This window comes from Pseudophryne corroboree, chromosome 8 (genome assembly GCF_028390025.1).
Source record: "Pseudophryne corroboree isolate aPseCor3 chromosome 8, aPseCor3.hap2, whole genome shotgun sequence".
Classification (NCBI taxonomy): domain Eukaryota; kingdom Metazoa; phylum Chordata; class Amphibia; order Anura; family Myobatrachidae; genus Pseudophryne; species Pseudophryne corroboree.
In genome coordinates, this window is record NC_086451.1 from 19,365,780 (window position 1) to 19,389,659 (window position 23,880).

General features: G+C 48.4%; 1 protein-coding gene across 1 annotated transcript in view; it reads left to right on the top strand.

Annotated features, from left to right (window-relative positions):
• PSMD5 (proteasome 26S subunit, non-ATPase 5) overlaps positions 1 to 21,934 on the top strand; it is a 37,923-nt gene extending 15,989 nt beyond the window's left edge. Inside the window, exons 5-10 of the mRNA XM_063935989.1 lie at positions 562 to 671; positions 2,138 to 2,280; positions 2,359 to 2,550; positions 8,522 to 8,631; positions 11,910 to 12,050; positions 20,682 to 21,934. Of these exons, the coding sequence (XP_063792059.1) occupies positions 562 to 671; positions 2,138 to 2,280; positions 2,359 to 2,550; positions 8,522 to 8,631; positions 11,910 to 12,050; positions 20,682 to 20,939 (954 nt within the window). The 3' untranslated portion in view covers positions 20,940 to 21,934. The remainder of the gene's footprint in view (positions 1 to 561; positions 672 to 2,137; positions 2,281 to 2,358; positions 2,551 to 8,521; positions 8,632 to 11,909; positions 12,051 to 20,681) is intronic.
• Positions 21,935 to 23,880: the final 1,946 nt, after the last annotated feature.

A 23,880-nucleotide genomic window follows, 5' to 3' on the forward strand; every position in this document is an offset into this window, starting at 1 on the left:
AAATTAATCAGCGCAATCTCCTGGTGTGTCCTACAGTAGTTGACTAAGACACAATTTTCGGCATAAAAGACACTAGCAGAGTCTCATGGGACCTGGCATACCCAGAGGGGCTGTTTGGTGTGACTGCAGCTCTGAGACATTACAGCTTTGAGTGTGGCACCAGATCAGCCCTGAGGCCACATAATGGTCCAGGTCACTATATGGCATGGTGGAAAATGACTTAGAATGGCTATCTTCCGTCTGTACTAACAGACCACAGTGCCACAAACTTATCCAGTTGTGCAGCCCCCAATGACCGGTACGAGTGGATGCATCCAACTTCACAAATTAACAGACCATGACTTCTCAGTCTGTCCAAAACCCTTATATCCCTCCTTTCCCAAATATGGTGAGCCAGGGATACCCTCTGTGCTTCCTGTCGCCGTGATGTCACTGGTTCCTAGTAAATGCTTAGTCCGCACTTTCATGAGTATGGATTCAGTCCACGAGGCTGCATCCACTGTTTGTGGGGGGGGGGGGGACTGTATATTTCAGCTTATATTGCCCTTCGCTCTCCCACAGTTATTAGTTGTGATCTCGTCTGCTTCTGCGGAGTCCTTAGACTTCTGTGTGAGGAGCGGAATCTTGCCTCAGTTACTGGAAGAGCTTACCGGGGACGACGTGTTGCTTAGGTGAGTGTGATCACTGTATTATGTTTATTTAAAATCTTTTATATTATTATTTATTATAATTGAACGTTTTCCCTGATTTATAAGCCTCTTAACTACTTCCTGCTAGACATAAATTACAATTTAATACAATAAAGAGACACTGTAGCAGAAAGGGAAGTCTTGTGTGCAGCAGCAAAAATGCTCCCTCTGTGTTGTCCTCTTAGTTGTCTTTAGTACATAGTCCTGAATGAATCGTATTAGTAACTGTCTCTGTCCTTTTATTGTACCGTAGAACAGGCCTACGATTACAAGTCTCAGCAAGCCCTGCCAAACTTTTGCTATTATGGAATGCTAAAACTGTGGCAGGGCATGCTGGGATGTGTAGTTCTATAACAGCTGTAGGACCGCATTTTGTCCAGGCCTGCCATAAAAGCTTGTCATATAATAATGGGGGTAATTCTGAGTTGATCGCAGCAGCAAGTTTGTTAGCAATTGGGCAAAACCATGTGCACTGCAGGGAGGGCATATGTAACATGTGCAGAGAGAGTGAGATTTGGGTGGGTTATTTTGTTTCTGTGCAGGGTAAATACTGGCTGCTTTATTGTTACACTGCAGTTTAGATTTCAGTTTGAATACACCCCACCCAAATCTAACTCTCTCTGCACATGTTACATCTGCCCCCCCCTGCAGTGCACATGGTTTTGCCCAACTGCTAACAAATTTGCTTCTGCGATCAACTCAGAATTAGGCCCAATGTCAGCAGAGGAAATGGCTCCTGGCTGTACTGTATTTACCCATATAATGTATCCTTTAGTTGACCTTTCTGTAGACTCTAATGGTTTGAAAATACAGATGGTTTTGTTGAATAAGTATCACCACACTAAGGGGTAAATGTAATAGGGTTCGAGTTACCGGAGGTCCGGGAATGGCCACATTTTTAAAGCGGCAACCGGGTTGGTTTTGCCTAGAGACTGATTGCCACTTTAAAAAATACAGCCATTCTCAGACAAAATCCCGAACCTCTGGCAACTCGCACCCTATTTAATTTACCCCCAGGTTTGCAGTGGCTATCCCAGTAGCATGTAGTTCTGTGTTGTACAAAGCTGACTGTGTAACACTTAAAATCAGTAATTAGCTACCTACCGGAGTAGGTAGAGCGAGGTATATCCCATAGCGAGACTGAGTGCTGTGCCAGACTCTTGTAGAGACACAGTGGGAAACACAACCTTTTATCTTCTCAGAAGATTCTTATCCCACACAGATTCCCAGTAATGCACCCTTTGCTCCCTGGGCAGGAAACAAATAGCTATCACCCATGTTGGATGTTCTGGTAGCCTTTAAATAAAACAAACAAACACATTTTTCCCAGTCATTGTGGAATAGGGCCTCCCTGTATCATCCTGTTTGTTCCTATTTGTATGCAAGTACTTGGTGGTGTTGTATTGGTCATCTGTACAAAACATACTTTCTTTGTGTCTCTCCTGTAGAGTGACCTGCACGGAAATGGTCACCATATTAGCTGGCAGCATTCACGGGCGCCAGTTCCTGGCACAGCAAGGAATCATTGATAAAATATCCAATATGATCCTGGGGGCGGATTCTGATCCCCTCTCGGGCCTCTATTTGCCAGGTAACCACCTCTGCAGTAACGTTTGCAGCAAATCTCTGTAGTTACCTGGCTGCTGATGGTTGTCTGTGCTTGTAATAGGATTAATCAAATTCTTTGGCAATTTGGCCATTGTGGACAGTCCCCAGCAAATCTGCGAGCAGTACCCCGCGTTCCTGGAGAAAGTCCTAGATATGGCCGAAGGCAACGATAACACTCTGGTTGGGGTCGCGGTAGACACACTCGGAGTCTTGGGCTCTAACATTGAAGGAAAACAAGTTCTACAGAAGACTGGTACGTTCTGCTTGCTGACGGTGATTCCAGAGGTCACATACGTAAGATTGCGGTCGTCATTTATTGTAGTCAGCGCTTGGGGTGGGGCCAGTTAGTGCTGCTCTCTGATTCGCTTCTCTGTCATGCCTAATATATTCATAACTAACCCATCTGTCCCACTTCAGCCAATTTAAATGCCACAGGGAGGTGGATCCATCCCATCACTCTGTGAATCCCAACACCAGCTCCTCACATCCTCTAGTATCGAAAAATGACTCCCCCAGTACACCCGCATCCCTAGCGTTCATTTTAGCACCCTTCACCTATCACAACCTGTGCAGTTCCTCTTTTCCTGCCTGGGGTGTCGCAAACTGCTCTGGTGCTTCTAGCACACTCTTGATGCTGCGATACAAACCAGAGTGTACTAGAAGTACCAGAGCAGAGAGCTCAGAGGGTTCTGGAATGAACACTAACCTTTACACACATCCTCTCCCACCTGTACTACTAACACTGGTACACCCTCACACCATGCCATATTCCCACCTGTACTTCTCACACTGGTACACCCTCACACCTACCATACTCCCTCCTATATTGCTCACACTGATGCACTCTTTCTGACCCACACTCCCTCCGATGGTATAAACCTTCTATTTTTCTTAATGGATTATATATATATATTTCTCTGACGTCCTAGTGGATGCTGGGGACTCCGAAAGGACCATGGGGAATAGCGGCTCCGCAGGAGACTGGGCACAAAAGTAAAAGCTTTAAGACTACCTGGTGTGCACTGGCTCCTCCCCCTATGACCCTCCTCCAAGCCTCAGTTAGATTTTTGTGCCCGAACGAGAAGGGTGCAGTCTAGGTGGCTCTCCTGAGCTGCTTAGAAAAAAAAAAAGGGAGGCGGTATTGGAAGCCATTCACAAGCTGTATTCCCAGCAGGTGATAATCAAGGTACCCCTCCTACAACAGGGAAAGGGGTATTATTCCACGCTGTTTGTGGTACCGAAGCCGGACGGCTCGGTGAGACCTATTTTAAATCTGAAATCTTTGAACACTTACATACAAAGGTTCAAATTCAAGATGGAATCACTCAGAGCAGTGATAGCGAACCTGGAAGAAGGGGACTATATGGTGTCTCTGGACATCAAGGATGCTTACCTCCATGTCCCAATTTGCCCTTCTCACCAAGGGTACCTCAGGTTTGTGGTACAGAACTGTCACTATCAGTTTCAGATGCTGCCGTTTGGATTGTCCACGGCACCCCGGGTCTTTACCAAGGTAATGGCCGAAATGATGATTCTTCTTCGAAGAAAAGGCGTCTTAATTATCTCTTACTTGGACGATCTCCTGATAAGGGCAAGGTCCAGAGAACAGTTAGAGGTCGGAGTAGCACTATCTCAAGTAGTACTACGACAGCACGGATGGATTCTAAATATTCCAAAATCGCAGCTGATTCCGACGACACGTCTGCTGTTCCTAGGGATGATTCTGGACACAGTACAGAAAAAGGTGTTTCTCCCGGAGGAGAAAGCCAGGGAGTTATCCGACCTAGTCAGGAACCTCCTAAAACCAGGCCAAGTGTCAGTGCATCAATGCACAAGGGTCCTGGGAAAAATGGTGGCTTCTTACGAAGCGATTCCATTCGGCAGATTCCACGCAAGAACTTTTCAGTGGGATCTGCTGGACAAATGGTCCGGATCGCATCTTCAAATGCATCAGCGGATAACCCTGTCTCCAAGGACAAGGGTGTCTCTCCTGTGGTGGTTGCAGAGTGCTCATCTTCTAGAGGGCCGCAGATTCGGCATTCAGGACTGGGTCCTGGTGACCACGGATGCCAGCCTGAGAGGCTGGGGAGCAGTCACACAGGGAAGAAATTTCCAGGGCTTGTGGTCAAGCATGGAAACGTCACTTCACATAAATATCCTGGAACTAAGAGCCATTTACAATGCCCTAAGTCAGGCAAGGCCTCTGCTTCAGGGTCAGCCGGTGCTGATCCAGTCGGACAACATCACGGCAGTCGCCCACGTAAACAGACAGGGCGGCACAAGAAGCAGGAGGGCAATGATGGAAGTTGCAAGGATTCTTCGCTGGGCGGAAAATCATGTGATAGCACTGTCAGCAGTGTTCATTCCGGGAGTGGACAACTGGGAAGCAGACTTCCTCAGCAGACACGATCTCCACCCGGGGGAGTGGGGACTTCACCCAGAAGTCTTCCACATGATTGTGAACCGTTGGGAAAAACCAAAGGTGGACATGATGGCGTCCCGCCTCAACAAAAAACTGGACAGATATTGCGCCAGGTCAAGGGACCCTCAGGCAATAGCTGTGGACGCTCTGGTAACACCGTGGGTGTACCAGTCAGTGTATGTGTTCCCTCCTCTGCCTCTCATACCCAAGGTACTGAGAATCATAAGAAGGAGAGGAGTAAGGACTATACTCGTGGCTCCGGATTGGCCAAGAAGGACTTGGTACCCGGAACTTCAAGAGTTGCTCACGGAAGACCCGTGGCCTCTACCTCTAAGAAAGGACCTGCTCCAGCAGGGACCATGTCTGTTCCAAGACTTACCGCGGCTGCGTTTGACGGCATGGCGGTTGAACGCCGGATCCTGAAGGAAAAAGGCATTCCGGATGAAGTCATCCGTACCCTGATCAAAGCCAGGAAGGATGTAACTGTGCAACATTATCACCGTATTTGGCGTAAATATGTTGCGTGGTGTGAGGCCAGGAAGGCCCCTACAGAGGAATTTCAACTGGGTCGTTTCCTGCATTTCCTGCAAACAGGACTGTCTATGGGCCTAAAATTAGGGTCCATTAAGGTTCAAATTTCGGCCCTGTCAATATTCTTCCAAAAAGAACTAGCTTCAGTTCCTGAAGTTCAGACGTTTGTCAAGGGGGTACTGCATATACAGCCTCCTTTTGTGCCTCCAGTGGCACCTTGGGATCTCAATGTAGTTTTGGGGTTCCTAAAATCACATTGGTTTGAACCACTCACCACTGTGGACTTAAAATATCTCACATGGAAAGTGGTAATGCTGTTAGCCCTGGCCTCAGCCAGGCGTGTCTCAGAATTGGCGGCTTTAAAAGCCCTTACCTAATTTTTCATACGGACAGGGCAGAATTGAGGACTCGTCCTCAATTTCTCCCTAAGGTGGTTTCAGCATTTTACTTAAACCAGCCTATTGTGGTGCCTGCGGCTACTAGGGACTTGGAGGATTCCAAGTTGCTGGACGTAGTCAGGGCCCTGAAAATATATGTTTCCAGGACGGCTGGAGTCAGAAAATCTGACTCGCTGTTTATCCTGTATGCACCCAACAAGCTGGGTGCTCCTGCTTCTAAGCAGATTATTGCTCGTTGGATTTGTAGTACAATTCAGCTTGCACATTCTGTGGCAGGCCTGCCACAGCTAAAATCTGTAAAAGCCCATTCCACACGGAAAGTGGGCTCATCTTGGGCGGCTGCCCGAGGGGTCTCGGCTTTACAACTTTGCCGAGCAGCTACTTGGTCAGGGGCAAACACGTTTGCTAAATTCTACAAATTTGATACCCTGGCTGAGGAGGACCTGGAGTTCTCTCATTCGGTGCTGCAGAGTCATCCGCACTCTCCCGCCCGTTTGGGAGCTTTGGTATAATCCCCATGGTCCTTTCGGAGTCCCCAGCATCCACTAGGACGTCAGAGAAAATAAGAATTTACTTACCGATAATTCTATTTCTCATAGTCCGTAGTGGATGCTGGGCGCCCATCCCAAGTGCGGATTGTCTGCAATACTTGTACATAGTTATTGTTACAAAAAATCGGGTTATTATTGTTGTGAGCCATCTTTTCAGAGGCTCCTCTGTTATCATGCTGTTAACTGGGTTCAGATCACAAGTTGTACGGTGTGATTGGTGTGGCTGGTATGAGTCTTACCCGGGATTCAAAATCCTTCCTTATTGTGTACGCTCGTCCGGGCACAGTATCCTAACTGAGGCTTGGAGGAGGGTCATAGGGGGAGCAGCCAGTGCACACCAGGTAGTCTTAAAGCTTTTACTTTTGTGCCCAGTCTCCTGCGGAGCCGCTATTCCCCATGGTCCTTTTGGAGTCCCCAGCATCCACTACGGACTATGAGAAATAGAATTATCGGTAAGTAAATTCTTATTTTATATATATATATATATATATATATATATATATATATATATATATATATATATATATATATATATATATATATATATATATATATATATATATATATATATATATATATATATATATATATATATATATTGTTTATTTATTTTCCCGGAATGTTTGTCCTAAAGGTGCATACACACGGAGAGATTTTGGCTATGAGAGATTTTGACTAACTTTTCCCTTGAACTGGCAGTAGGAGATTTTGACTAACTTTACCAGAGATTTTGTCTAACTATGCAAGAGATTTTGGCTATGGGAGATTTTGACTATCTCATTTAAATAAGGGGATGAGTGTCATATATAGGATGAATTTACAGGGTGGCTGGTATTTAAATAGCTAAAAGTTAAAAAAAAAAATTTGCGTGGGGTCCCCCCTCCTATGTAAAACCAGCCTCGGGCTCTTTGAGCCAGTCCTGGTTGTTAAAATACAGAGGAAAAAATGAGTAGGGTTCCCCCATATTTAGACAACCAGCACCGGGCTCTGCGTCCGGTCCTGGTTTAAAAAATACGGGGGACAAAAGACATAGGGGTCCCCCGTATTTTTAAAACCAGCACCGGGCTCCACTAGCCAGGGAGATAATGCCACAGCCGGGGGACACTTTTATATTGGTCCCTGCGGCCGTGCCATTACCCCCCCAACTAGTCACCCCTGGCCGGGGTACACTGGAGTGAGGACCCCTTAAATCAAGGGGTCCCCCCCTCCAGCCACCCAAGGGCCAGGGGTGAAGCCCGAGGCTGTCCCCCCCATCCGTGGGCCGGTGGATGGGAGGCTGATAGCCTTTCAATAGTAATATTGTTCTTTACAGGAGGCCTGTAGGTCCCAGCAAGCCTGCCCCAGCAAGCTGGCACTTGGAGAACCACAAGTGCCAGCATGCCCGGACATAAAGGGCCCGCTGGCACCTGTAGTCCACCTGTAAAGAAAATATAAAAAAAAAAACACAACACATTCTTTTAAAAATCCTTTATTAAACTGGGTCTTCACCTGGGGGCGGCGGCCTTTAAGCTCTTTTGCATGGCCGCCGCCTTCCCAGGGCTTCCGGCGTCTTCACCTGGGGGGGCGCCACCTCCCCAGGGCTTCTGGGGTCTTGCTCCGGCGTCTTCACCTGGTGGGCGGCGGCTGCTAAGCTCTTTTGCATAGCCGCCGCCCATCCAGGACTTCCACGGCGTCTTCAGGAGCTCTTCTCCGCTCCTCCTCCGCCGTCGGACTGAAAGCCGCTGCCTCGCGCTGACTTATATAAGTCAGCGGGAGGGGGCGGGGCGATGACGCGGCGAGCCGTGATTGGCTCGCGGCGGCCATCTTGAATTTCAAAAATGACGCTGAGGCGCCATTTTTGAAACTGGTACCGCTCCGCTGCCAAACTCTGCAAGAGAAAGGTAAATTTCCGCCGCCCGCACCGTTGCCGCAACCCGCCGCCCACACCGCCACCCGCACCGCCGCCGCCCACACCGCCACCCGCACCGCCGCCGCAACCCGCCGCCGCCCACACCGCCACCGCAACCCGCCGCCGCCCGCACCGCCGCCACAACCCGCCGCCGCCTGCAACATCGCTATCGCTGGGAAAAATCGCTGGCCTCTAGCGATTTTAACTAACTTTACCAGCGACATAGCCAAAATTGACTTGCCGGCACTGACTATTTTTCCCAGCGATAGCGACTTAGCGGGGACGCGCATCGCTATCGCTGCCTGTATACACACGGAGCGATCTGCACTAACTTTCTGAGCGATTTTGACTATATAGTCAAAATCGCTCAGTTATATCGCTCCGTGTGTATGCACCTTTAGGCTCTTGTTGATTATTTCTCTCTCTTCCTGCAGGGATCAGATTTAACAAAATATTTAGGCGAGTCGGACACCATGCCAAAAATGCTCACACGGAGCTGAGAGTCCGCTGCTTAGATTCCATCTCCTCTCTCATGTTTCTGCCGGTAAGTGTCGTCTTCATAAACCCATGTTGAATAATATATATATATATCTTTTGTCAAAGTCAGAAAAATATCGTGATGCACACTGCCATATTTGCACCTCATGCGAGTGCCTGCTGCACGTGCATGAGCCCTGCCGTGCGTGCGCATACTCACTGCTGCGTGCACCCGCGGGCGCGCGGTGTGCGCATTTACGGTAGAGTTTATGTGCGCCTAGCGTGCGACTCAATCGTAACATATTTTAACCATATAATGTATTTTGTAGATTATGGTCCCTTAGATAAAATCTGAAAGTTTAGTTAATGTAGCATGTTCATAGACAAAGAGATTCCTCTTTGTTTGATACGAAGGGTCGGACAGGGGTTATACAGTGGTGTTTAGTATCCATCGGAAGAGTATTTAATTAGCAATATTCCGGTGTTGGTTTGAAGTGGATTAATCGCTCGTGCGAATAGTTATGGACATAAGAAGTTTATGAACATTCACAGTATTTGCACTTTATTACCCATGCGGCGGGAAACCTAGTTTCCCACCCACCTGAGCAGTTAGGAATAGTCACAGCCCACCTGTATGAACCAACCTATGACCTTTTGTTATAATGCGAAGACGAATTCCTGTGTCCAATGAACAATAAGAATATAGGGACCATTGTACTGTATTGTGTGTAGTGTATAAAAGGACAAGCCAATCTGGGCCAGCTCTCTATTCTCTTCAACGGTTCTCATCACTGATAATCGGGAGCTGGATATCCAGAAGGCGCATGCGATTGTTTCCCTTTGTGCGTAAGTTTCTCCGCAACCATATTGTCTTTATTGTTATTGTGAGCCATCTCTCTCTCTCTCTCTCTTCTCTCCTCTCTCTCTCTCTCTCCCTTTTCTCTTAAATGTGATTGTATTGCTATTGTATTTTATGTGTAGTTATTCGGTTAGGTAATCTGTGTTATTTTGGTAGTGTATAACTTGTACTGTGTATTCTTTTGAAATAGAACGTTCATTTAAGGTGTTAGAACCTAAGACCGGAATCTGTGTATTCATTATATTTCTAAGTATTCTCAGAGCGTCGTAGACGCTCATACAGCTTCTAGACTAACAAGGTTACACTGTGTTGCATTTACACCTTATCACTAAACAGGGGTTTACAGTATAAGTATATTGTGTATGGTATAGCTATAAAGGTTTAACTCTGTGAGCGTCAGCGCCGCTTGTGATCTCCTCGTGGTCTCGAGCGTCCGCTACGCTGATAGCGTGTCATTACGCTAGCTAGCAGCCTATAGCGTGCTTACCTGTACGCTCTTAGCCGTGAGCGTAACGTGCCGCTCGTGCGTCTCGACCACGGCTAAGCGTTTGATACGCAACGTGCGTACTCTTACTGTATTCCATACGCCAATTGCGTACTGTGTTCTTTCACCTTTTAGAGGGTTTTAAGTAAGATAAATTTTAGGCTTTATCACTTTCTAAGCACAGGTCCATGAATAGAATACTATACAGATTCAGTATCCCATATCTAAATATTCTGAAATACAGATTTTTTTTTTGAGTGAGATAGTGAAACCTTTGTTTTCTGTCCCTCATTCCGAGTTGTTCGCTCGCTAGCTGCTTTTAGCAGCATTGCACACGCTATGCCGCCGCCTACTGGGAATGAATCTTAGCTGTGCAGAATTGCGAACGAAAGGTTCGCATAATTGCGAATAGAACAGCGATTAGAAATTTCTTAGCAGTTTCCGAGTAGCTCGAGACTTACTCTAGTTCAGTCAGTGTCGTTCCTGGTTTGACGTCACAAACACACCCAGCGTTCACCCAGACACTCCCCCGTTTCTCCAGCCACTCCCGCGTTTTTTCACACACACCCATAAAACGGTCAGTTTCCGCCCAGAAACACCCACTTCCTGTCAATAAGACTACGATCACCAGAACGATGAAAATTCTTTGTTACGTTGTGAGTAAAATACCAAACTTTTGTTCAAATTTACTTGGCGCAGATGTACTGCGAACATTGCGCATGCGCAGTTTGCGACTTATCGCACCGATGCGAAGAAAAAGAACGAGCGAACAACTTGGAATGAGGGCCTCTGATGGCTCAATGTACACAAACTTTGTTGAATACAAAAAGTTATTAAAAATATTGTATTAAATGACCTTCAGGCTGTGTGTATAAGGTGTATATGAAACATAAATGCATTTTGTGCTTAGACTTTGGTCCCATCGCCATGATATCTCATTATGGTATGCAATTATTCCAAAATACGGAAAAATCCGATATCCAAAATACCTCTGGTCCCAAACATTTTGGATAAGTGATACTCAACCTGTATAATAAAAGGACATTGTTGCCATAACCCTCCACAAGAGCCTCCAGGGTAAATGTTTGTTTGGACTTTTCTGCAATAAAACATTGCTTGTCATACATGTTTATAGTGTCCCCCTAGACAGTGTGCACAGAACCCGCACAATAGTCAGGGGAATAATGGTGTATTATGTGTGGGTGACACAGTTACCCTCTAAGCGTGCTCTGTTTTTTTTCTCCGTATAAAGGTGGTCATTCTGAGTTGATCGCTAGCTGCATTTGTTCACTGTGCAGCGATGAGGCAAAAAAAATGTCACTTCTGTGCATACGTATGCGGTGCAATGCGCACGCGCGTCGTACTATTACAACGAATGATGTAGTTTCACACAGGGTCTCGTGAAGCATTTCAGTCGCACTGGTGGCCGCAGAGTAATTGACATGAAGTGGGCGTTTCTGGGTGTCAACTGACCGTTTTCAGGGAGTGTTTGGAAAAACGGAGGCGTGGCTGGGAGAACGCAGGGCGTGTTTGTGACGTCAAAACAGGAACTGAACAGTCTGAAGTGATCGCAAGCGCTGAGTAGGTTTTGAGCTACTCTAAAACTGCACAAAAAAACTTTGTAGCCGCTCTGCGATCCTTTCGTTCGCACTTCTGCTAAGCTAAAATACACTCCCAGTGGGAGGCGGCATAGCGTTTGCACGGCTGCTAAAAGCTGCTAGCGAGCGAACAACTCGGAATGACCACCAGAGTTACATTATATAAATGTACACAGCACAAACAACTGTGCACTTTTAGTTGGAAAAATGACATATGCTGCCCCCCCCCCCCCCTCACCAATGGTTTGACTTTTCCCCCTTTAAGCTGCAGTATAGTAAATCCTGTGGCATGAAGGTAAAACCGCACTCGCTGCAGCTGTCACACTCCCTCGCTAGTAGGAATTACAGCGTTGTATTGCCGTCTACAGCATAATGTCTTACACTATGTTAATCTTCTTCACCAGCCGGACGAGCATACCGACGATCTTTTAGCGATGGCGGAATCCTGGTTTAAATGCCTTTCCCAGCAGCCGATGGAACTGTTCCAGAACATTGTGATGCAGCCATTCCCGGAGCTCCACTGCGGAGCGCTGAAAGTTTTCACAGTAAGTCCCAGCTTTAAACTCGCACCTCGTACAAGATATCTAGAATTGCCTAACATGTCTGTGTAAATACACACAGAAAACAGATAGTGTGTGTGTGATTGTCTTCTTGTTCTGGTGTATTGTATACAGCCAAAACTCTACAAGAGATCAGAAAAAATGTAAACAAGTGTGACACATCCCAACTTCTATAAAATAGGGATAAATGCTGTTACGTTCAAATAATCTCCTCTGAGCGGATCTAGCCAGTCCTACGTGTGGTTTGTACAGTATAACTGAAACAAGAATTACTCAGCACTGGTTATTATTTGGCATTTGAGTTCCGAAACAAAAAACACAAACAGGTTTAGCTGCACGTGTTCCGGTCCTGCTTATGCACGGAACATATCGGTGGGGCTGTTGCGTTGCCGGACCACACCGGGCTTTGGGCCCCATAGCTGTCGCAGCCTTTAGGACAGCTTTTTGTCGTCGTACAAAGCACCTTGGCTGCACAACTTCCTGTTGGTGAATGTGGTTCTCTTCTCTGCATGGTTGACCAACCCAGAGTAGCACCTGCTTTTTATATATAATACCTTGCATCCCTTCCATGCATGGCTTATTCCCCCATCATTTAAACAGGGTTTGTTTATGATTAAGTGTAGTGTTCCAGGGTACCTGGAGGTCCGCGCTACTGGGCTCCCGTATAAAGTGTCAGACACTTTGCAACATGATAGGATAAGGGGTGTCATTCCGAGTTGATTGTAGCTGTGCTAAATTTAGCACAGCTATGATCATTCACACTGACATGCAGGGGGACGCCCAGCACAGGGCTAGCCTGTCAGTGCCGCCCCCTCCCCGCAGAAGTGCAAAGGCATTGCGCAGCGGCGATGCCTTTGTGCTTTAAGAGTAGCTCCCGGCCAGCGCAGCTTTAGCGTGCTGGGCGGGAGCTTCTCCTCATTCCCGGGCCGCAGCGGCTGCATGTGACGTCACGCAGCCGCTGCGGCCCGGCCCCCGTTCGGTCCGGCCACACCTGCGATGGCCGGACCGCGCCTACGAAACGGCGAACAAACGCCGCTGTTTCACCCCCTCCCGCCCAGCGACGCCCTCTGCCTGTCAATCAGGCAGAGGCGATCGCAGCCCTGCTACGGCCCTTGGCCGTCTGGCATGCGCTGGCGCATGTGCAGTAGAGACCCACTCGCTCGGCTGCGATAAACGGCAACGAGCGAACGGGTCAGAATGACCCCCAAGGTGCAGGCTGTTCAGGAATTTTTGGGAGTCTGCCCGTATTTTTAAAGTGTCAATCGTTTACAAGGCTATACCATGTCTGTCTTGTCTTGTAAATGAGTGCTGCTTTAAAAATCCCAAACAGCCTGCACATCACAGGCTGTAACATAATGCCCATAGTCTTCTCTCTCTTACGCCCTGTTGTGTGGAAGTGGGGCACTGGATCATACTGTATTTGTCCTTTATGACTATGGTACAAGTGTTACCAGTACTCCCTGAATTGGGACTAGCACGGAGCGCAGAGTCTGCAGTCACATTTTCACCTCCGGCCTCCCAGGATATGTGTAAAATGTCAGACTATTCAATAATTTCTCACCACGAGAGTATTCACCCCAATCCCAGCAGATGAGGGAGGATGGGGTTTTAGTCAAATATTTTCCAGGTCCATAAAACATATTTTCTCTGACGTCCTAGTGGATGCTGGGAACTCCGTAAGGACCATGGGGAATAGCGGCTCCGTAGGAGACTGGGCACAACTAAAGAAAGCTTTAGGACTACCTGGTGTGCACTGGCTCCTCCCACTATGACCCTCCTCCAGACCTCAGTTAGATATTTGTGCCCGGCCTAGCTGGATGCACACTAGGGGCTCTCCTGAGCTCCTAGAAAGAAAGTTTATTTTAGGTTTTTTATTTTACAGTGAGACCTGCTGGCAACAGACTCACTGCAACGAGGGACTAAGGGGAGAAGAAGCGAACCTACCTGCTTGCAGCTAGCTTGGGCTTCTTAGGCTACTGGACACCATTAGCTCCAGAGGGATCGACCGCAGGACCCGTCCTTGGTGTTCGTTCCCGGAGCCGCGCCGCCGTCCCCCTTACAGAGCCAGAAGCAAGAAGAGGTCCGGAAAATCGGCGGCAGAAGACTTCAGTCTTCACCAAGGTAGCGCACAGCACTGCAGCTGTGCGCCATTGCTCCTCATGCACACCACACACTGCGGTCACTGATGGGTGCAGGGCGCTGGGGGGGGGGGGCGGCGCCCTGAGGGCAATATAAACACCTTGGCTGGCAAATCATCACAATATATAGTCCCAGGGCTATATATGTGATAAATTACCCCTGCCAGAATCCATGAAAAAAGCGAAAGAAAAGTCAGCCGAAATAGGGGCGGGGCTATCTCTCTCAGCACATTGGCGCCATTTTCTCTTCACAGTGCAGCTGGAAGACAGCTCCCCAGGCTCTCCCCTGTAGTTTTCAGGCTGAAAGGGTTAAAAAGAGAGGGGGGGCACTAAATTTAGGCGCAATATATGTATACAAGCAGCTATTGGGGGAAAAATCACTCAGTTATAGTGTTAATCCCTGCATTATATAGCGCTCTGGTGTGTGCTGGCATACTCTCTCTCTGTCTCCCCAAAGGACTTTGTGGGGTCCTGTCCTCAGTCAGAGCATTCCCTGTGTGTATGCGGTGTGTCGGTACGGCTGTGTCGACATATTTGAGGAGAAAAGTTATGTGGAGGCGGAGCAGATGCCGATAAATGAGATGTTGACCCCTGGGGGGCCGACACCAGAGTGGATGGATAGGTGGAAGGTATTAACCGATGTGGGACAGCCGGCTTCTCAGCCCGTGCCTGCCCAGACGTCTCAAAAGTCATCAGGGGCTCAAAAACGCCCGCTACCTCAAATGACAGACACAGATGTCGACACGAAGTCTGACTCCGGTGTCGACGAGGTGGAGACATCTACACAATCCACTAGGAACATCCGTAGCATGATCTCTGCAATAAAAAATGTGTTACACATTTCTGACATTAACCCAAGTACCACATATAAAGAGGGTTTTGTGTTTGGGGAGAAAAAGCAGCCAGTGTTTTGTTCCCCCATCAGATGAGTGAATGAAGTGTGTGAAAAAGCGTGGGTTCCCCCGATAAGAAACTGGTAATTTCTAAAAAGTTACCGCTGGCGTACCCTTTCCCGCCAGAGGATAGGTCACGTTGGGAGATATCCCCTAGGGTGGATAAGGCGCTCACACGTTTTGTCATGGAAGGTGGCACTGCCGTCTTAGGATACGGCCACTTTGTAGGAGCCTGCTGATAAAAAGCAGGAGGCTATCCTGAAGTCTGTATATACACACTCAGGTATTATACTGAGACCTGCAATTGCCTCAGCATGAATAGTGCTGCTACAGCAGGGTCTGATACCCTGTCAGATAATATTAATACCCTAGACAGGGATAATATTTTGCTAACATAGAGCATATTAAAGACGCAGTCTTATATATGAGGGATGCACAGAGGGATATTTGCCGGCTGGCATCCAGAATTAATGCAATGTCCATTCTGCCAGGAGGGTATTAGAGACCCGGCAGGGGACAGGTGATGCTGACTTTAAAAGGCACATGGAGATGCCTTATAAGGGTGAGGAATTGTTTGGGGATGGTCTCTGAGACCTCGTATCCACAGCAACAGCTGGGAAGAAATTTTTTTACCTCAGGTTTCCTCACAGCCTAAGAAAGCACCGTATTATCAGGTACAGTCCTTTCGGCTTCAGAAAAGCAAGGGGGCCAAAGGCGCTTCTTTTCTGCACAGAGACAAGGGATGAAGGAAAATGCTGCACCAGACAGCCAGTTCCCAGGATCAATAATCTTCCCCCGTTTCCTCTGAGTCCACCGCATGACGCTGGGGCTCCACAGGTGGGGGCGCGTGTCGGGAACTTCAGGGACCAGTGGGCTTGCCCACAGGTGGATCCCTAGGTTCTGCAAGTGGTATCACAGGGAAACAAGCTGGAGTTCGAGGCGACTCCCCCTCGCCGTTACCTCACATCAGCCTTGCCCGATGCCCTCGGAGAAAGGGAGTTAGTATGGGCGGTAATTCACAAGCTGTACTTCCAGCAGGTGAAATCAAGGTACCCCTCTTTCAACAAGGCCGGGGTTACTATTCCAAAATGTTGTGGTACCGAAACCAGTCGGTTTGGTGAGACCCATTCTAAAATTGAAATCCTTGAACACTTATGTACGAAGGTTCATGTTCAAAATGGAATCGCCTAGGGCGATTATTGCAAGCCTGGAGATTTTCAGGGTATCACTGGACATCAAGGATGCTTACCTGCATGTCCCTAGTTACCTTCCTCACCAGGAGTACCTCAGAATTGTGGTACAGGATTGTCATTACCAATTCCAGACGTTGCCGTTGGTCTGTCCCCGGCACCGAGGGTATTTACCAAGGTAATGGCTGAATTAATTATCCCGTACTTGGACAATCTCCTTATAAAGGCGAGGTCCAGGGAGCAGTTGTTTGTCAGAGTAGCACTATCTCGGGAAGTGCTACAACAGCACAGCTGGATTCTGAATATTACAAAGTCGCAGCTGGTTCCTGGGTATGGTTCTGGACACAGAACAGAAAAAAGTGTTTCTCCCGGAGGAGAAAGCCAAGGAGCTGTCATCTCTAGTCAGAGGCCTCCTGAAACCGAAACAGGTGTCTGTGCATCACTGCACGCGAGTCTTGGGAAAAATGGTAGCTTCCTACGAAGCAATTCCATTCGGCAGGTTCCATGCAAGAACTTTTCAGTGGGACCTGTTGGACAAGTGGTCCGGATCGCATCTTCAGATGCATCGGCAGATAACCCTGTCTCCAAGGACCAGGGTATCTCTGCTGTGGTGGCTGCAGAGTGCTCATCTTCAAGAGGGCCGCAGATTCGGCATACAGGACTGGGTCCTCGTGACCACGGATGCCAGCCTTCGTGGCTAGGGGGCAGTCACACAGGGAAAATAAATATTCTGGAACTAAGGGCCATTTACAACGCCCTAAGTCAGGCAAGTCCCCTGCTTCAAAATGGGCCGGTACTGATCTAATCAGACAACATCACGGCAGTCGCCCATGTAAACCGACAGGGCGGCACATGAAGCAGGATGGCGTGGCAGAAGCCACAAGGATTCTCCGATGGGCGGAAAATCATGTGTTAGCACTGTCAGCAGTGTTCGTTCCGGGAGTGGACAACTGGGAAGCAGACTTCCTCAGCAGACACGACCTCCACCCGGGAGAGTGGGGACTTCATCCAGAAGTCTTCCAACTGATTGTAAATCGTTGGGAAAGGCCACAGGTGGACATGATGGCGTCCCGCTTAAACAAAAAGCTAGAAAGATTTTGCGCCAGGTCGAGAGACCCTCAGGCGACAGCTGTGGATGCTCCAGTGACACCGTGGGTGTACCAGTAGGTTTATGGGTTCCCTCTTCTTCCTCTCATACCCAAGGTACTGAGGATAATAAGGAAAAGAGGGGTAAGAACTATACTCATTGTTCCGGATTGGCCCAGAGGAACTGGGTACCCGGAACTTCAAGAAATAGTCTCAGAGGACCCATGGCCTCTACCGCTCAGACAGGACCTGCTGCAGCAGGGTCCCTGTCTGTTCCAAGACTTACCGCGGCAGCGTTTGACGGCATGGCGGTTGAACGCCGGATCCTGAAGGAAAAGGGCATTCCGGAGGAAGTCATTCCTACGCTGATTACAGCTAGGAAAGAAGTAACCGCAAACCATTATCACCGCATTTGGCGAAAATATGTTGCGTGGGGTGAGGCCAGGAAGGCCCCAACAGAGGAATTTCAGCTGGGTCGATTTCTGCACTTCCTACAGTCAGGAGTGACTATGGGCCTAAAAATGGGGATCCATTAAGGTCCAGATTTTGGCCCTGTCGATTTTCTTTCAGAAAGAACTGGCTTCGCTGCCTGAAGTTCAGACATTGTAAAGGGAGTGCTGCATATTCAGCCCCTTTTTTGTGCCTCCAGTGGCACATTGGGATCTCAACGTGGTGTTGGATTTTCTAAAGTCACATTGGTTTGAGCCACTTAAAACCATGGATCTAAAATATCTCACGTGCAAAGTGGTCATGTTATTGGCCCTGGCTTCGACCAGGCGTGTGTCAGAGTTGGCGGCTTTGTCATGTAACAGCCCTTATCTGATTTTCCATATGGATAGAGCAGAGTTGAGGACTCGTCCTCAGTTTCTCCCGAAGGTGGTATCAGCTGTTCACTTGAACCAACCTATTGTAGTGCCTGCGGCTACTAGGGACTTGGAGGATTCCAAGTTACTTGACGTAGTCAGGGCCTGGAAAATTTATGTTCCAGGACGGCTGGAGTCAGGAAAACTGACTCGCTATTTATCCTGTATGCACCCAACAAACTGGGTGCTCCTGCTTCTAAGCAAACTATCGCGCGCTGGATTGGTAGCACAATTCAGCTTGCGCATTCTGCGGCTGGACTGCCGCATCCTAAATCTATAAAAGCCCATTCCGCAAGGAAGGTGGGCTCTTCTTGGGCGGCTGCCCGAGGGGTCTCGGCTTTACAACTTTGCCGAGCTGCTACTTGGTCAGGGGCAAACACGTTTGCAAAATTCTACAAATTTGATACCCTGGCTGAGGAGGACCTTGAGTTCTCTCATTCGGTGCTGCAGAGTCATCCGCAGTCTCCCGCCCGTTTGGGAGCTTTGGTATAATCCCCATGGTCCTTACGGAGTTCCCAGCATCCACTAGGACGTCAGAGAAAATAAGATTTTACTCACCGGTAAATCTATTTCTCGTAGTCCGTAGTGGATGCTGGGCGCCCGTCCCAAGTGCGGATTGTCTGCAATACTTGTACATAGTTATTGTTAACTAAAGGGTTATTGTTGAGCCATCTGTTGAGAGGCTCAGTTATATTTCATACTGTTAACTGGGTCTAGTATCACGAGTTATACGGTGTGATTGGTGTGGCTGGTATGAGTCTTACCCGGGATTCAAAATCCTTCCTTATTGTGTCCGCTCTTCCGGGCACAGTATCCTAACTGAGGTCTGGAGGAGGGTCATAGTGGGAGGAGCCAGTGCACACCAGGTAGTCCTAAAGCTTTCTTTAGTTGTGCCCAGTCTCCTGCGGAGCCGCTATTCCCCATGGTCCTTACGGAGTTCCCAGCATCCACTACGGACTACGAGAAACAGATTTACCGGTGAGTAAAATCTTATTTTTTCGACCCATTTTTAACTGCAAGGTCCTCGGCTCCTTCGTTCCGATGGACAAGTTGAAGATGGAATAGTTGAGAGAGGTCATAAACTGCATGGAAGATGTTTTCCGTGAACAAGTATACTTGCATTGCACCAATATCTTCTCATATTTTTGGATCACTGCCACCATTGCCAGTACTGGGTCCTGCCCTTCGTCCTGGAGGAAGCTCCTCATTCGTTCAGGAGTATTATGGCTGTTCTAGCTGTGCTAATGAAATCCAGAAAGGTGAAAATGATCCCTTACCTTGGTAATCTCAACAGCCAAGCACAATCCCTAACTCTACTTCAGACACACTATCAGAAGACGATCTGGTCCCAAACTAGAGGTTGGTTTTTCTGGGTCTGCTGTTGGACATCCGGCAGCAGAAGGTATTTCTGTTAGGGTGAGTAAACATTCTTTAGGTGTATATTGGCACTTGATGTTGGTCTGTGAGCCAACATACACCAATAACATTTTGGTTCTGGGGGAATGTTCTCTTCTTTCCAGGCAGTGCGGTTTGCACAGTTCCATTCAGTGGTGGTGGTCCAGATCGAACTCTTGGGACAAAACTCCCTTTTATCTGACCACAGAACAGGTCTCTCTCTTCCAGAGAACTCATTACTCAGTTCTCTGATGGTTGAGGTCGATTACCTCAATAGCGGCTGGAACTTTGGGATATAAAAATAGACAAATGTGATGATGGATGTCATCCTTCAGGAGCTTCATTCTTCATTACTGCTTTTAGGATCTGCAGTCCCTGGCGGAGGCAAATGGGTCCAATCATTGTCCTACTTCTCTTGGTTAAAACCCGCATGAATACCGTCAATCCTTCGGAGCCAGGAAGGAGAGCAGCCCTAGGCATAACAAAATGTTCCTGCAGTTTCTGGAGTGTTCATACCAGGGCGAGAAAGTGAAAGGCCAGTTATTCCAGCAGATAATCTACATCCTGGACAGAGGTCCCTTAACCCGGGCACTTTCCACTAGATTGTGGACACATGGAGTTACTCAGATAGTGATTTTGCTCAAGCAACAGGTATCCGCGGATTTTCTGCTAGATGCCATGGTGGTGCCATGGGATGTCCATCTGATGTTCCTGCTGATGGCAGTGCGTTCTCGAAAACCTAAAAAGAGGAGAGGTTTCTGTGTTGGTGGCACCAGACTGACCATGACTGTCATGATATACAGACATGCTCTGGATGTCTGTCGGCCCATCGTAGTGTTTTCCTCCAAGGACAGGTTTGCTAACTGGGACGGATGGACCCAGGAGTTGCTACATATCAGCGCTGTAGTTTTTATATAGCACTTATTGTACACACACACTTTCAGACCTAGATGCTTCCAGCAAGTCTCTTTCTCTGCTTTTGCTGAACGTCTACATCTCTGCCATCCTCTCTAACCCTGTCCATTGTTTGTCATTTATCTTCTTCCCGTAGGCCATTGCAAACCAGCCCTGGGCACAGAAGATGATGATTGATAGTCCGGGATTTATAGAATATGTCATAGACCGAACAGTCGACCCGGACAAAGACTCAAAGGATGCCAAATTTGAATTGGTAAAAGCTCTTGTGAACTCGAAAACCTCAGCTGAAGTGCTTGGAAATCGGCACTACCTGAAACTGCGCGCCTATCTCCGGGAAGGGCCCTATTATATAAAAGCGGTATCTACCGTGGCCGTAGAGGGGTCTGAATAGGTGACAGCTGGCTGAGAACAGAACTTGTCTTTCTGAACTGCTTTGAAACCAGCATTTTCTTTTTCGGCAGAGAAGGAACCAAAAACATGATGACCAATAAAGTGCTAGTTTTAGAGAATCGCTGAAATTCCAAATACATTATTTTGTGTTCTCTGCTTAGTTTCTCTTTACTTTAGTGTAGGATATATACAGCTTTCTATTACGCTGGTGGAAGCAGGTATTTGTTGTTTCTGCAAGCTCTGTATTCCTTTTACTTACAGTATAACGTACAGTCATTGCACTATAGGAGCTTTGTGATAGACGATAGTTTCCAGGCAAGTGACAGGCTTCTGCATTCGCTGTGATGCCACTAGTTCATGGGGCAAGGATAAGTTGCATTATCCGTGGCTTCACTGGTGCTTAGCGCAGGAATTGGCTGCGTTGTCCGTGACACCAATGATTCCTAGAGCGGGGATAGGTTGCATTCTCCATGACGTCACTGGTTCCCTAGAGCAGGGATAGGTTGCATTCTCCGTGACGTCACTGGTTCTCTAGAGCAGGGATAGGTTGCATTCTCTGTGATGTCACTGATTCCCTAGAGCAGGGATAGGTTGCATTCTCTGTGATGTCACTGATTCCCTAGAGCAGGGATAGGGTTGCATTCTCCGTGACGTCACTGGTTCCCTAGAGCAGGGATAGGTTGTATTCTCTGTGATGTCACTGGTTCCCTAGAGCAGGGATAGGGCTGCATTCCCCGTGTCGTCACTGGTTCCCTAGAGCAAACTGAGCAACAATTGAATTGCTCTGTTGGGCGCCATCTAGTGGCGCTCAAAACACTTGAATTCCCCCCGTAGAGGTGAGAAGTAGCATTAGCCTTTTATTATATAGGATGTCTTATGGGACAAGAACTCGGAGTAACTGACTTTATGTTTACATAGGGTGGCCAATATAAATATAATTCTCCCCTTTTGTTAAAAAGAAAAAAACAACGCTAATAAAGGTATTGTTGCCATGTTTATATTGTGCATGCATTCTTTTTCTGGGAGGGGATTATCTCTGTGACTACAGAGATTTAGTAGCGTCTGTGATCTAGACCTATGCTGTACAGCCACGTATAATTAACGTGGCATCGGCCATATTGAGGTGACCTATGTAATACCCAGTCATCCATATCGGATTAAGTTGAAAACACCATGGGCCTAATTCAGACCTGATCGTAGCATACGATCAGTCACACTGACATGTGGTGGGATACCCAGCACAGGGCTAGTCTGCCCCGCATGTCAGGCCCGGCCCCGTCGCACCAGTACAAAAGCATCGCACAGCGGAAATACTTTTGTACTGGAAGAGTAGCTCCCAGCCAGCGCAGCATCTGCGCGTTGGCAGTGAGCTACTCATCGCTGCTCTGGTCGCAACGGCTGCGTGAGACGTCATGCAGCCGCTGCCACCAGCCCCCGGTGCCCGGACCACGCCCCATAAACGGCGGCCAAACGCCACCGCCCCTCACCCTACCTACCCAGCGACCTCATTTGCCTGTCAATCAGGCAGAAGCGATCGCAAGCCTAAGACAGCCATGCGCAGTTCAGACCTGATCGGCTGCTGCATACCTCCCAACATGACCCTCTCCAGGAGGGACAGAATGCTCTGCTCCTGGACTTCTCTCAATTTATGATTGCCCTCACCTGTGGTGAAACATCTTTCTTTTCCATTTACCTGTTCAAAGCAGGTGTCGGCAATCATAAATTAAGAGGGAAGTCCAGAAGCAGAGCATTCTGTCCCTCCTGGAGAGGGTCATGTTGGGAGGGGTTCACTAAGGCTGGCCAGCGGTCGGGCTCCCGGCGATCAGCATACCGGCGCCGGGAGCCCGACCGCCGGCGTACCGACAGTGTGGCGAGCGCAAATGAGCCCCTTGCGGGCTCGCCACGCTACGGGCACGGTGGCGCGCTACGCGCGCCACACTATTTTATTCTCCCTCTATGGGGGTCGTGGACCCCCACGAGGGAAAATAAGTGTCGGTATGCCGGCTGCCGGGCTCCCGACGTCGGTATACTGAGCGCCGGGAGCCCGACCGCCGGCATACAGAAGACCACCCGTTGGGAGGTATGCTGCTGTTTGATATCGCACAGCACCGATCAGGTCTGAATTAGGCCTCATGTGCCAAATCTGATGGTCTACATTGAGTGTACCGGCCAGACAGCTACTAGATTAAAATCAAATGCAATTAGTTTTAAGGAAAATCCAATCTGGTTTTGCCTTAAAACTAATTGTTTCTATAAATCTAGCCAAATTGGGCCGTTACATGCAAATCTTATATTTACTATTACATGGACGATACATACAGTATTATGTGTACAAGGATGACACGTATGTGTACACAAAGATCATAATTATTTATTATTTATTACCAGTTATTTATATAGCGCACACATATTCCGCAGCGCTTTACAGAGAATATTTGCCCATTCACATCAGTACCTGCCGCAGTGGAGCTTACACTCCATGGGGGTCATTCCGAGTTGATCGTAGCTGTGCTAAGTTTAGCACAGCTACGATCATCTTCCCTGACATGCGGGGGGGGGGGGAGCCAGCACAGGGCTAGTCCGCCCCGCATGTCTGCGCTGCCGCCCCCCCCCCAGCAGAAGTGCAAAGGCATCGCATGGCGCGATGCCTTTGCACTTCAAGAGTAGCTCCCGACCGGCGCAGCTTCAGTGTGCTGGCCAGGAGCTACTCCTCGCTCCCCGGCCCGCAGCGGCTGCGTGTGACATCACTCAGCCGCTGCGGCCCGCCCCCCGTTCAGTCCGGCCACGTCTGCGTTGTCGGACTGCGCCCACGAAATGCCGTCGTTCCGCCCCCTCCTGCCCAGCGACCGCCTCTGCCGTCAATCAGGCAGAGGCTATCGCAGCCCTGCTACGGCCTTTGGCCGTGTGGCATACGCTGTAGTAAGGACCCATTCGCTCGGCTG